At 42.6% G+C, this 14,579-nt stretch overlaps 1 protein-coding gene across 8 annotated transcripts in view; it reads left to right on the top strand.

The window, feature by feature from the left end:
• Nucleotides 1-14,579, top strand: part of PHACTR1 (phosphatase and actin regulator 1) — a 430,561-nt gene that overhangs the window by 339,185 nt on the left and 76,797 nt on the right. For 6 of the 8 annotated variants that reach the window (XM_084619598.1, XM_084619605.1, XM_084619603.1 and 3 more), the window contains 2 exons: nucleotides 2,256-2,420; nucleotides 4,797-5,003. In XM_084619598.1, the coding sequence (XP_084475724.1) occupies nucleotides 2,256-2,420; nucleotides 4,797-5,003 (372 nt within the window). The remainder of the gene's footprint in view (nucleotides 1-2,255; nucleotides 2,421-4,796; nucleotides 5,004-14,579) is intronic. The other 2 variants (XM_084619601.1, XM_084619600.1) reach the window with 1 other exon arrangement.

The following is a 14,579-nucleotide window of genomic DNA, read 5'->3' as shown; positions in this document are numbered from 1 at the left end:
ACTCTGCAAGGGATGTGACCAGACCACATCACTCTGCACTCCATTTTGGGTACCTGTATTTTTCCACAAACTGGTCTAGGAACCAATTTTGGAAAAAAAGGGTTCCCACCATATGGAAAAGCTATATAAGGCAGGGAGTGACATCATCCGTGGTTCTTCACCTCCCCACAACTCAACACCTGAGAGAAGCTCTGAAAGAAAAGGACTTGGAATGGGGGTGGGGAGCCCAACATGCAAAGCAAGTGCAGCTTGTGCCTTGAGAAGCTGCAAGCCTGCTTGTGTCAGTCAGGGTAAGAAAATTGCTAATTCATATCCCATCTTTCTAGTATTTTAGGCTTGGTTTGCAGTTTTATTTGTTTACAAGGTAATCTGCTTTGATCTGTTTGCTATCACTTACAATCTATCTTTTTGTAGTTAATAAACTTGTTTTATGTTTTAATCTAAACTAGTGTGCCTTTAAGTGAAGTGACTGGGGAAAAATCTTATCTTGGTTAACACAAGTTTGTTGCATATTCCTCTCCACATTGAGGGAGAGGCGAACTGGGTAATGAATTCATCCCGGTCGGGGTTTCAATCAGGGCAGGATGGTACAGCTCTGGGGTCTTAGGCTGGGGAGCTGGGCGGTTATCTTAGCTGTAGCCTCTCTATTGTTGGTTTGTGCAGTGCCTCATTGGTGCCTGCATATAACTGCAGGTGGGTGGGTCCCTGCCTCTGTGCATGCTGGTTGGAGTGTACAGTGTGAGAGGGAGCCAGGCTGGTGGGTCCGAGAGCTCAGTGGAACCCCAGTTGCAGGTGGCACCCCGGGGGGAACCTGTCACATCATGTTTTCAGGCTTTCATTTTTCCACAACCACAAGGGGTAGAAATTTACTGTTTTTCTTTGTTTTAATAAATGCTGAGGGCATGTCTACACTTACCTCCGGAACGATGGATTCAGCGGGGGTCAATTTATCACGTCTAGTGAAGACGCGATAAATCGACCACCGAGCGCTCTCCCGTCGACTCCGGTATGCCACTGGAGCGAGAAGCACAGGCAGAGTCGATGGGGGAGCGTCAGCAGTCGACCCATCACAGTGAAGAACCGCAGTAAGTAGATCTAAGTATGTTGACTTCAGCTACGTTATTCACGTAGCTGAAGTTGCGTAACTTGGATCAATTCCGCCCACCCCCACCCCAGTGTAGACCAGGATGCTCATGCCTCCAACAGCTGAGGTGTTAGGAAAAACACCAAATATCATGAGACTTGCAATCAAATCACAAGAGTTGACACCTTTGAGAATAATAGTAACTCTCTCTCTCTCATGTCCTGAGGTTTTTAGTCCTGACTAGTATTTGATGGGAAAAAGAAATCTGTTGCTGCTACAGAAATTGGTGCGGATAAAGGAGAGATTTTAAAGGATTTTATGGGTGGGTTTTCCAGCTAGGATTTGCTACATGCCAATATTAAGGCCTGATACCAACTGGCCATAAAAGTTAGTCTATCACTTTAAACTCTTGGTCATGCTGGGAGCTTTAATGGTTAAGTGGTGTGTGAAATAGGGATATACCTCTGTGATGTTATTTATATGTCTCCTATGTCATAAAAACAAGTGGAGGGGAAACCAAATTAATACAAAAGCTTCATAGCATCAGTTCAAGCACATTCTCCTCCCCCACTTCGCAGATTTGGCAGAGGTGCAATACAAATAGGTTTTTGGACCATATAAAGGTGGAGAAGGAATGGGGATGATTCACATTTGATCTCATTTCCGATTATCATAATTATTTTCTTGCCATAATCCCATGTCCAACAAGAGCATTTTTCAGGATTTTCCCAAATCTTGAAACCTCTTTTGAAGTGAGTGAAATGCCATTAGGTGCAAAATTGCATGTCATTATGTTACAAGAAGACATCTCAACCTGACATTGCAGAAAAGTTTCATTACAACATACCTAGCTTGTAACGCTGTGATATAAACACCAGGATATTGCGAAGGAGGAGTTTGTTCCACTGGAGGAACTAAGAAAGATTTCTGGGGAATGTAAATAAGGCTGCTGTAAATATAGGCCATGCCTAAATAACTGTTAAATAAACTGTTGCATTGTGCACTGTCTGTTGGATGTGTAGTCACCATTTAGGTACTTGGGTCATGGATAACGCAAAGGAAACCACAGCTTTAGGGCAGTCTCTTTGCAGACATTGTTTTATTTAAATTCTTGTAATATCTTACTTACTCTTGATCTATTATCATTGTGCTTTCTTCCAACTGCTATCAGATGGGGAGCTTTCCATACCAAATGAAGGATCATTGGAGAATGGGCAGGCTCTGAGCTCCAGCCAGATTTCACTACCAGGCCTAGCAGAACTGGAATCAGGTTCCGCGTCTGGGGAACCCTGTACATATGAGGTGCTGCCAACCACAGATATCATGGATGGGGCAGGTAACATTTCTGTTTTCATTCTAAGATACAAAATATAGAATTTTTTCAACATTAGGCTCTTTAAAACTTTTTAAAATTGGATTCTGATGGTTTTTGATCTTTGATACTTAATGTTTAACACACAGGAGTGCTCTTGACATACAGAAGTAGATATAAGCCAGAACCGGAACCTCAGATCCAAACACTTCAGAACTTGGGGAAAGTTTGGATTCAGGTCCAAACTTCGTAACTCGGTCCCATCTATATGCAGGACTACAGACTAGGGTTACCGTCTTTCTGTAAATATACTACTAGTGAGTAACGCATGAATCAGAATGCAAAGTAAAATCGTTGTACATTTCAAGTCTGGAAACTGTATAGATTTAATTTCATTTTCTCATTGATATTCTGTGTTCTTTGCTATTTGGAAAGGAGATTTTGTAATGAAAACAGAAGCCTGGCACATCTTGCATACTTTCAGATTTAGAGAGGAGAGTTTTATGTTTCACTGATTGTTGTAACAAAGCAAATAGCTTGGTAGGTAATTCCGAGGTTCTAACATGGAGGGGACCTCTGATAAGGAGTTCTGAGGGATTCTCACATCTAGAGCAGAATGAGAACATAGTTAAGATAAAAGAAAGAGCAGACCATTTATCATGTGGACAAGGTTGAGACATTGTATAGCTCAGAAGTAACCTTCTGCTTTCCAGTTCACAAGACTAGTGACTCAAGAGCAGCTGCTCAATAAAGAAAGCTCAGCACAGGGGCTGTGATTTCAGATCTTAGGGTAAATTGATAGGTCAGAAAAATCTACTCAGACCCATTGGATCACTGAGTGGCAAAAGAGCTATCTTCACATAAGGAATGAGAGGTCTAGTTGTGGATGAGGGAGTGACAATGTTCAAGTTAGCTTTGGGCATCTCTTAAAAGATTTGGAGTGTCTGTTTAGATGAGGAGGAACTTCCAAAAGTCTAGGTACTTAAGCAAACTGTCTGAACTCTTTTTCTCATGGTATTTCAGCATATGTGCTGCTGGTCCTGGAGAGGCACAGGCATGAAAATATGGGGGGTTGGAGGGAAGCAACCACATTATTATTTGTATTAACATCAGAAAGGTTGGATTTAAGTCTAGGAGCAAACTTAATTTAACTTCTTATTTTATCTGACTTGATCCACCTGTCCCTGGTGCAGATGCCTAGACCCATCCCTTCACCAGCTCAAATAGAGAACCTTATGTAAAGAAGTTCTGACTTTGGGAATCTAAAACCTGACCATTCTAAAGAGGCCACTGGTAGCGATCCCTTTCACAGCTTCAGGACGACCAGCCAGAACCTCCTGTTAAAGAACACCTGCTTTAGTGTTCAACTTCTGCTTTTGCTGTCCTTGAGAAAGTTAAATGGGGTGTCTCTGGTGAGAAACAACGGTCCACTTGAGCTGCGTCTGATCGAATCAGAAGTAATGCCTTTGGCTTCAGTGGAATGCCTCTGAAATCACAGTTTGACTAGAAAGGGGTCACAGTCTTCATACCTCGGCTGCATATGCTCAGCTGAGACGTGGATCAGCTAGGCCTTGCACCTGTTGAAGAAAAAGCCGTTCAATTATACTGTACAACAGCAACAACATAACAATTTCCATGTCTGTTATTTTGAGAGAGAGAGGGAACTGGGTGGAAACCACAATACCATTCAAATAGTAATGGGCCAAATTCAGCCCCGCTGTAAAAGGCATAGCTTCAGAGAAGAAACAGTTACATAAGAAAATAGCATTCTTAAGAATCAAGATGATTGACTCTGGTGTTGCCTTTCAGCTATACCGTTCAGTTCTACAGCAGACTTCAGAAAGCATTTTGGAGGCATGTGCCTTTCACCAGCTGTGTGGCGACTATTGCACATTGCTCCAAAGAGGAAGAATGAAAAGGAATGTGTAATTGGTATAACTGAATATCCGTGATCCTGCACAACTGTGTGGTCTTTTGAAAATATAATGGACCCTGACAGAGAAATGGGCAGGATGCCGTTGTGTGGAAGCATAAACCCGTCGACTAGCTATTTGTTTATTGATTGTGTATTGTTACCCGTCTGGAGAGTCTGGGGTTTGACATTTCAAGGCTCTTGATTGTGTTAAAGGGGTGTGGGACTAAATTCTACTCTGATGTCAGTGAGAGATGCTCCATTGGTTTTAATGGAGAATGACCCAGTGCTGAAATTGGCCTGTGGTGTAGAGGTGTGTGTGTGTGTGTGTCTTTCTCTCTCTTTGTGTTTTATGATGTTTGAGCAAAATCTTTTAGTTATGTTTTTAATCTGCATCTCTGTGCTGCTTTTCTTCTCTTACTATTACTGTACCTGCTGCCACTCTGCTTGTAACGTTGTTGCGTCTATGATGTGGTTGTGTCCTCCAGTGTCTGAAGAGAGCCCCACATCCAGTGAGTCTGGAGTCCTCCTGTCCCAAGATCCTTCAGCTAAACCAGTCCTGCTACTTCCCCCCAAAAAATCTGCTGCTTTCCCTGGAGACCATGAGGACACCCCAGTGAAACAGGTGTCCCTCCTCAAACAGCCCCCTGCCCTGCCTCCTAAACCCATTGCCAGGATTGCCAACCACTTAACTGGTAAGTAGGTGTTCCTGAATGCTCTGCACCACTGCTTCCCTTAAAGGAACAGTCCACTCCTGTACTGAGGATCTCAATGTCTTTCTTTGGTAAAGCTGCTGTGTAAATGTTTGCATGTGTATCGATATTGTATGTGTGTCATGGCTGTACTGATACAGCAGGACAGGGGCTCTCAAACTATTTCATAGTGTGGACGACATCTTAATAGAGATGGACACCTCCCGTCTCATCCACAGTCTCACAGACTGCCACTCCTCCCAGCCTCTTAATCATGACCCTGATCACCAACATGTGGCTTCGCCTTAGCAAATACAGCAGTCACTTCAATGAAAAAATAATGATAGGAAAGTACTTTTGTAATCTTGAATCATGTTTCATGAGATAAGCCCTTTGTTCTTTTGGGGGGCGGAATTAATCAGATTCTCTCCCTTTGCTCTTTGTTAGATCTTCTCCAGCTTTCATGAGTGCTGTTCTCCCCACTTTTTCCCTCCATTCCTCTGCACATGCTTCTCTTAGACTCATAGACTCTAAGGCCAGAAGGAACCATCATGATCATCTAATCTGACCTCCTGAACATCACAAGCCACAGAACCTCACCCACCCACTCTTGTAATAAACCCCTAACCTCTAGCTGAGTTACTGAATTAACTCATGATTTACATGATTTAAAGACTTCATGTTACAGAGAATCCACCATTTACACAAGTTTAAACCTGCAAGTGACCCATGCCCGATGCTTCAGAGGAAGGCGAAAAACCTCCAGGGTCTCTGCCAATCTGACACAGGGGAAGAGTCTTTCCTGACTCCAAATATAGCGATCAGTTAGACCCTAATCAGGGGCAAGATCCACCAGCCAGACACCTGGGAAAGAATTCTCTGTAATAACTCGGAGCCCTCCCCATCCACTGTCCTCTCACCAGCTGTTGGAAATAGGTGTATTTGCTGCTGGCAGTCGCAACTCAGCTATGTGCCGTTAGAGGCAGTCTCATCATACCACCTCCTCCATAAATTTATCAAGCTCAGTCCCCTTCTTTCCCAATTACTCTGCCCTCTGGTTCCTTGCTCCTCTGCTTCCTTGCTCATGATCGCTGGCTACTCAGTCTCCTTCTCCATAGCTTCCCACTGGTGGATGCTAGTGGTGATTGACAACTCAAATTCCCCAATTGCTCCATTCCTGCTCCAGTCCCTGGAGGATGCTCTGGTTTCCATTCCTGCTGTGTTAGAGACTGTAATGGAGGCAAGTTATGCAGTCTCCTCTGCCTGGTTTCCAGCTGCTTCTATATGTATCCAGGCTCTTCTTTGCAATTAAGAGCCCAGTTATCTGTAAAAGCTATTAGAAGCAAGGAGGAACAATCAACCATATGTGACCAGTCAACCCTCCCTGGACTACCATCAGACCACTGCTGTAGAGAAATATTACAGGCACACACACAAGGACCATGAAACATTTAAATATTCCTAAAATACATGTCTATCCTTTTTGAGATGTGTGTGCACAATTCCCGTTGCTTTCAGAGAGAGCAGCACAGGTTAGGAGGCTATAAATTCCTGGGTTTTAAACCAGTTCAAATAGTAACTCCCTCGGTAACTTGGGCAGATCGCAGTCTTTTCCCCTCAATTACCCCTCTGGTATTAATACTTTCCTGCCTCACAGTGGTGTGGTGAGGATGATCGCTTCCTGTTTATACAATGCTATGTTTTGTTATTTTTTTGCCGGATCATTTTGTTTTATTTTGACTATTATAAAGTAAAAGAATCTTTACCAAATTGTATATATTGCTTTTCTCACCTGTTTCTACATAGCATTCTATCTAGATGGGCAACTGATTTATGCTTTATTTACTTTTGTTCACTTTTATTTGAAATTTATATGGGATTTCTTCACTTTTGCCACCTGCCACGATCAACTTTAAATTGATTTATTTTTTGCCTAAAACTGCAAACCAAAAGGGCTAAAGCAGGCACCATTCTTATTTACTTCATTTGGGGCTACAGCTGCTTGCACCAGCTCTGAATTTGTTTCCCATCCATTCTTGTAATTCAGTTTACCCCTATGAGTTATTGCTCACAAATGAAGACTCAATGAAGAAACTAACATAAAGGGAAACATCTTCTGCTAACTGTGCATTGTACAGAAACATGAGGGGGGAGAGAGACCACCCTGCTCTTTAAGTTAGCTAGAAAAACAATGGATGGAGATTTGTGTCTGCTTCTATGTATTTTGTAATTCAAATTTTTATATAGAGTTGTCTTTAGTAACCACTCAAGGGACCAGCATGTGTCAGTTGTTTAACAGAGATGACCTTACAGTAAAGATGAAGCAGAATTGTATTCTACTTCTGGGGCTACTTTGAAATGGTCTTTAAAGACAGACGGTTGCCTGATTAGGGGGATTGCTCAGCTCGCTTTCGCTCTCTCCCACTCAGACACAAACTCACTTGCATGTAGACATAGACAAGTTTCACACACACACACACACACACACGTCTCTGTGGGAGAGGAGATACAATTTCAGTCACAAGGTCCTAGTTTAGCAGGTAGTTGCCTCTTGGTAGAGCTGACAGCTTCACCCATATATACCCTTATAAACACTAATGTCTCAGGCCAATAGGTTTGACTTTTTCTTACTGGGAGGGTCTAGGGACATATATTTCTATATGCCTTAGGCTAGCCTTTTAGATTATAGTAGACTTGCATAATCCCTGAAAATGAGCAGTGTGTTTTAATGAATCATCCTCACCACGAGAAAGCTAAATTAACCCTATTCTTTTACTAATTACTCCAGAGACATCCTTAGTTTGTGTGTGAGAGAATTAATAAAATAAGACTTCTGGAGCTCCAAATGAAGATTTTTCAGGTTTTCATTGCACTTTCAGTGTCTGTTTTTCTATTGAGGATTTTGTGAGGAGAGTGAAGGACAAATTAAGACACACCGAGCATGACTGATAGAGAGTGACAGTAGTTAATGGTCTGGTAGATCTGTGCAAGAAGGATATGAGAGGAAACATGGTCTTGGCATGAGTTTTATTTCAGGTATATTGCTGATGTGGAGCTTGCAAAAATGCTTCTGATCTTTTATCTTGTTTTGTTTTATCTTGTTTATAAAATCTAATACAAGAATACCTGAGAATATATAATTACAAAATCTCCACAGGCATGGTCAGCAGAGGAAAAAAAAAACAGATAAATACCTCAAATAGTGTGACGGTTCAGTGGCTTAAAAATCAGACCACCTTCTTGTCAGGAAACTCTGGGCCAAATCCTCATCACCTGCATGAAGAATGACTAAAGGGGTATGCTCAAGGGACCTTGTGCGGATCGAGCAGGACTTGGGAGACAGAATCCTCCCATCCAACAGGATCTAAGATCCATCTCACACATCACCGCTTTCTGTACAAGTGCAAGGCTTTGTCCTTGCCCTCAATAACAAATACTCGTAGCAGAGCAGGTATAAAATAAACAAAAATAAATGCAATTCAATTTTGAAAAAGAAAAAAACCCTCAGATTTATTATGGGAGTGAAAAGGGAGAAAGAGAATTGGGGGGAGGGATAGCTCAGTAGTTTGAGCATCAGCCTGCTAAACCCAGGGTTGTAAATTCAATCCTTGAGGGGGACATTTAGGGATCTGGGGCAAAAATTGGGGATTGGTCCTGCTTTGAGCAGGGGGGGTTGGACTAGATGACTTCCTGAGGTCCCTTCCAACCCTGATACTCTATGAAAGCATGTGGCAATTTCTAATCACATAGCTTAGTGCAGTTCTGGTAGGCTCTCGGGTACTGTGGAGATGAGGAGGATATAAGAACCTGAATAGAAGAGAAAACAGAGCAGGCTGGGAGTGAGACTGCCTCCTGGAGTTTTTTACTGGTAGGGGGCTTGACATCTTGTAGTTCAGAGACCCATGTTCCTGCCCCATCCACTCCAAAACCATCCATCTTGCTTTTATGGAAGGAGCAGCCAGAGAGAACTTCTCTACAGTATATGGAGGGTGTTGGAATCCCCGAGCAGCCTTTCTGTTGCCCATTCTCTGTCTTGCATGCTCATAACATGAGCAGGAAAAAGCAGCATTTGCCCTGTAATCATCAAGATCCATCTCTTCGTAGTACAAAGCAGTCAGCCCTAGGAAGAGAACATGTCTTGTTATTGTTTCAATATAATTTCACCACTCAGCATTCTTCACTGGCCAATTATTTTACAATGATCCTTCTGCCAGTTGTTAAATATGATCATTAATAATAAGCCATCCTTGATTTATAAAGCCACTTTCATCCATCAGAGTCCTAAAGCTCTGATATACCAACTTTACACAAGGATCATCTTCACCCACCACTAAAAAGTAGATATCTCTGAGGTGGAAGATAGCAGTTTACAGCAGCGTTACATAACCATTTGGGACAAGAATTGCAAAATACCATATCTGGTTGAAATTGTGGGGGGAATTCAAATAACCGTCTGAGACTGAATTTGGCTGGAACCTTGGGATTTATTGCCAAGAGATCTCTAATGACCAGAAGCGGCCAGCACATTGGTTTTATATCTTATTTGAAAAACAACACTCCGTGTCACAGTGCCCCTTCGTCCCATTGTCCGTTAATCCATTGCTTCTCAGAACCAAACTTGAGTTTTTCTGGGATTAACCCAGCCACATTCAGCTCAAAAGAATGAACTGCCAGTTATCCATGAAATTCTCTAAAAACTTTGGAAGCAAAACATTTGGGGCATAACTGTTACACCTGTGTAAATCCAGAGTCAGTGGGTTTACTTCAGTTTTACATTTGGTGTAACTTTGAACAGAATCTGGCCCTTTAATTCAACAACCATATTAGAGCTTTTAAAAATCCTTTTAGCATCTTTTCAGTTGTTTCATTCTCGGCATTGGGAGGAGGAAGTTTGTCCCGTTTTTAGTTCTAAGAACACACAATCTAGTTATGTCTATATACAGTAATCAAACTATCAGCTGGCTGAATAACAGCAGTAATTCAAATATAGAGCAACTAGCCATGGTTAGAAGTGAACATTTAACAGGGAAGAAAGTGTTGTAAGTCCATAAAAATAACTACTGATAATGTGGACCTGTTAGGATTGAATTCCAGAACAATGGCTGTAAGGCCTCTTGAAACATAGTTGATCATTGGTTACAACATTACAAAGCTATTTAGAACTACAAATTTACCTGGCAGATAATCTCCACAGCCTGCAGTATGTTCTAACCCAGCATTTACACATGTCTGGGGTTGCTCCTCTGTATATGAGCCCATTGCAGCAGGCATGAGCCCTCTGCTCTGTCATACCTCCTCCTGCTTTCTGCACCAGTATGCACATGGCTTATTCAGTTTGAAGTAAATTCTCTCCCCAGTGCACACTCTGAGTACCCATGCTGCGCTCTTGAGGAGGATGCAGCAGAACAGGAGCAGAGTGAATGCATCATCTCCCCCAGTCTGCAGAATGGCAGTGGGCCGGACCCTGGGATTGTAGTTGCTTCCACAGGTCCTGTGACTCCTGCTATCTGGAGAGCAATAGCCAGTGGATCAAGGTAACAGAAGAATGTCTGACCCTGCCCTTAATGCCTGCTGTGAGACTATGCAGACAGTCCCTGCAGAACTGGGCTTTGTGGCATTCAGGGCATGCACACCCTCTGCATGTGCTCCCAACTCCTTCCCCTATCTCTTCTGTACACATTGTGCAGAAGAACAGAAAAAGATGTGGGAGCCAAAATTGGCCTAAGATGCACATGTGCAATCCCACTGCAGTCAATAGGCAATGCTTGTCTCACAGTTATTGGGCTAACTGCATCTCTGACCCCTCTGGGTCTTTTTGAGTGTACTCCCGTGTACTCCCTCTCCAGTCTCAGGCCTTGAGTTGTCACCTCTAGTTAGGAGGAATCATTTGATTCTCCCACTCTTAGGCCAGGCCTTGGTTTGCCGTCCCCTGGAACTAAATGTAACTGCCTCGGCACCTGCGATTCTGGTCCTTGGGAGCTATGTCCCAGTGGCATCCAGAGATCAGCCAGCCTTCTTAAAGCTGAGTGTTGTTTTTTTCGACCAAAGGACTTTGGAGAAAAAAATCTTAACATGGTAAACAGATTATACGTATGTCTTGTTTACCTGGTGTCTATCCATTTTGCACGTGGGGTTAAGCTTCCTACAAACAGCCCAAGACCTCTGTTGTCTTGGTGACAACTCCCATGGAATTAAAGCAGTAGAGATCTATAATAAGCATTCCACTAACTAATACAGTTATGCAGTCTAGCTCAATAACTAGCTTACATACAGCATTCATAAAATTATACATAGCAGCTCCATGTCCACCACAGCGTCTGAGAGCAGAATTTGACCCTTCATAATGGACCTGATCAAAGCCCACTGAAGTCAGTGGAAAGGCTGCCATTATTTTCAATAGGCTTTTGGAGCAGTTCTTCTTAGGCCTTGTCTACACTGGCAGTGGCACGTAGAGTATGAAGGCTGTGTCCACATTGCGGTGAGTAGCTACATGCAGCAGGGAAAGGCTCTGGTGCGAGGGGCATAATGGGGAAAAGCTCCAGCAGCTCCCCGTTGCTGAAGCCTTTCCACACTGCAGGGAGCAGCCAGACCCTTTCCCTGTGGTGGGGAAAGAGTCCAAGGCAGCAGGGTGGTAGTGGGACACTACATTGTTAAAAAGCAGCGGTGTAGGTGTGGAAGGCACTGCTTGGGTGAGTAGAGAGCCATGTAGGATGCGTACCCTAAGGTTCTGGCATGTCTTTACTCATCTAAGCAACACCTCACTGTCTACACTGCTATGTATACCCATGCTAGGGTTGTATGCACTATATGTACTCTACACACCTCTGTAAGTGTAGTCCTAGCCTTAGAGGATCTGGGAACTAGGGATAGAGAAGTCAAATGATTTGCCCAAATTCATACAGTGAATTAATGACAGTGCCGGGAATATAACTCAGATTTCCTGAATCCCATTTTAGGGTCCTGCCCACTGGGCAACACTGCCTCCTAAATACATGCAGACTTTTACAGACTACAGAATTCACTACTACAAGAGGTCACAGTTAACTACTGGAATAGGATTTCAAGGGAACTGGATATTCATAACAAGGAGTTACATTTGTAGTTATATGTACTTCAACAAGGGTAATAAAAACTCATGCTTTGGGGCATCAGCTGGTCATCATAGGAGTCAGAAGGAATTTTTCCTCCCATGTACAGGATGGTCACTTGGCTAGGCACATTGTGGAGAAGAGGAAGGGGCTGCCTTCTTCATGGATCAGTGCCCCAGTCTGGTGTAGCAAATTTTGTCTTCTAGTTATATATTTGTATATAACTATAGTCCACTGTCATAAACAGTGATAAGGTTTAATTTTCTAGCATTATTTGCATTAAACCCAGCATAACTAGGACCTAATCAAGCAAAATGCTGAACAACCTCAACTCCTGTTAGTGCCAGGGGAAGTTGAGCTTGTTCAGCATCTTGCAGAACTGGTCCCATTATACATAATACTGGATACAAGGGACCTCAGGCCTGAGATTAATCTTTTTTGGCAATTTGCTACTATCTTGTCATTCAGTGCTTTGTGCGAAGATTTAAAATTGCAGTAAAATTCCACTGGGAGGACTAGTAGATTTTCATGAGTATTTTTCAAAGATGTGTGAACATGAGGTGAAAAATCATGGGCCAAATCCTTAGCTGGTGTAAATTGGCATCACTCCATTACTGAAGTCAATGAATATATGCTGATTACTCTAGCTCCATGTGTTTAAACAAATGTCCTTACCTGTGGTACGAATAATATTTTAAACAATTTAGACTAATTTTACAAATCTCACTCACTCTTTATGCTTTTTTGCCTTTCACCTACCAATGAAAATAAACTAGTGAATTTCACTTTCTAGTTCTAGTTATCATATGAGACTCCAAGCTACAGTCCCCCAAAGCAACAGTTTTGGGGCTGCAAACCTAGTGGGGGAATATTTTCATTTAAAAAGAAAAATATCCTTTTCATGTTCATGTTGTTGTTTTTTTAAATGGAAGCATTTCTATCTATTTTGTGCCTCAATCAACCTCACAAATTCCACTGGCTCCCAGCAGAAAATCATCTTTTTTAGTACTTCAGAAACACAGGAAGTTGCCAATTCAATTGCCCTTCCACCTTTTCTTCAGCCAGGAGCAGGAGTGAGCGGCTCCGGTGGATGGTATCACTTTGAACCCTCCATTGCGGATGTCTCCTCTACTTCATACACAGAGTGAAGGCCTGGGATTAAGACAGCATTCCCTTCCAGAATACCACCACCTCTGTGAACTAAAGCTGTTCCTTGAAGTACACCAGAGATTAGACCAAACCAAACACCCAGATCTGGCTACTGCAGAAGTTTAGGGAAGTGCAGATCTGGATCGCAGCTTTGTAGCTCAGGCCCATCTTTTAGTAGTAAGGTATCCTGGAGAAATAATGTATTAAAATGTTTTGTTACAACAAATTGCATAGGAGCCTAATTCTCAGGGTTTTATTCAATTTACTCTTTATTGTCTCTCTTACGTTTTCTTGAAGACAGTGTGTGCTTTCATACAGGGTACAAAGATAAAACATATCTACTGTGCATGTATGTGCATAAGAGACATGACAGCTCAGCCTGTTCTGTGTTTAGGTAAAAAACTCACAAAAATTCTAATTGCAAAATATGGAAACCAGTCCACTTTAGAAGACTGACTGTGTAGCTGACTGACAGCTCATGTTTGCCGGCAAATCCAAGGGCCGTATTTGGCTCTGCACAAGGGGGTGCAACAGGTATTGACTTTAGTGGAGAGACCATAGTCTAGTGGATAGGACATGCTGGACGGGGGGTCAAAAGATTTGGATTCTATCCTGGCTGGCTGTTTAGATTGTACGTTCGTTGGGACTTGGTCTGTCTCTTACAATCTGCGTGTTCAGTGACTAGCACAATAAGGTCCTGACCTCAACTGGGACCTTTAGGTGCTGTTGTAGAGCTACTCTAATAAGAATTAATAGTAATGTCAGCCTTGAATTTGGTCCCTGTCATCTTCTATCTTAGTGTCTTTTTTCAGTTTGATATTTCTGGAGAAGTGTTGCCCCAGGAGCCATTTGTACCCTAGCTACTAGGGTTGGCCCCATTACTGACAAATAAATACTCAGGCCAGAGATTATGGATCGCTAGTGCAAACATGAAAATTTATAGAAGTGCTCTTAAAAACTGTGATGCAGCTCACAAATATGTGGTGGCCTTTGAAACCTCAGCAGCAGCTTATCTGGTGGGCTTTGTCAACTCCCAAGAAGCTGTTGGCACTTTTATCTCTTCATAGTATTTTAGTAAGGTGCATGAACTCAAATAAGAGAGGCTAAATATGTTATGGTGCCAGAACTCCTTTACAGAACCCGAATGCCAAAGGTTTGCCAGATTTGAAAGGGTTCATTGAGGTCACTCACCTCCCAACTTCAGGAGGCCTTTCTAGCTCCCTCCTTCCCTATAACTTCAAACAACATCAGCCCATAATGTAAACTCCCAACTTCTCTTATCCCCCAACCCCAAGTGGCTACTTCTCCATGGCCTTCCTCATTCTCAGACTTCCAGCTCCTC

Source organism: Lepidochelys olivacea (genome assembly GCF_965140295.1).
Source record: "Lepidochelys olivacea isolate rLepOli2 genome assembly, chromosome: 2".
Taxonomy (NCBI): domain Eukaryota; kingdom Metazoa; phylum Chordata; order Testudines; family Cheloniidae; genus Lepidochelys; species Lepidochelys olivacea.
The sequence above is the reverse complement of the archived record's forward strand: the minus strand, read 5'-3'. Positions and strand labels throughout refer to the sequence as shown.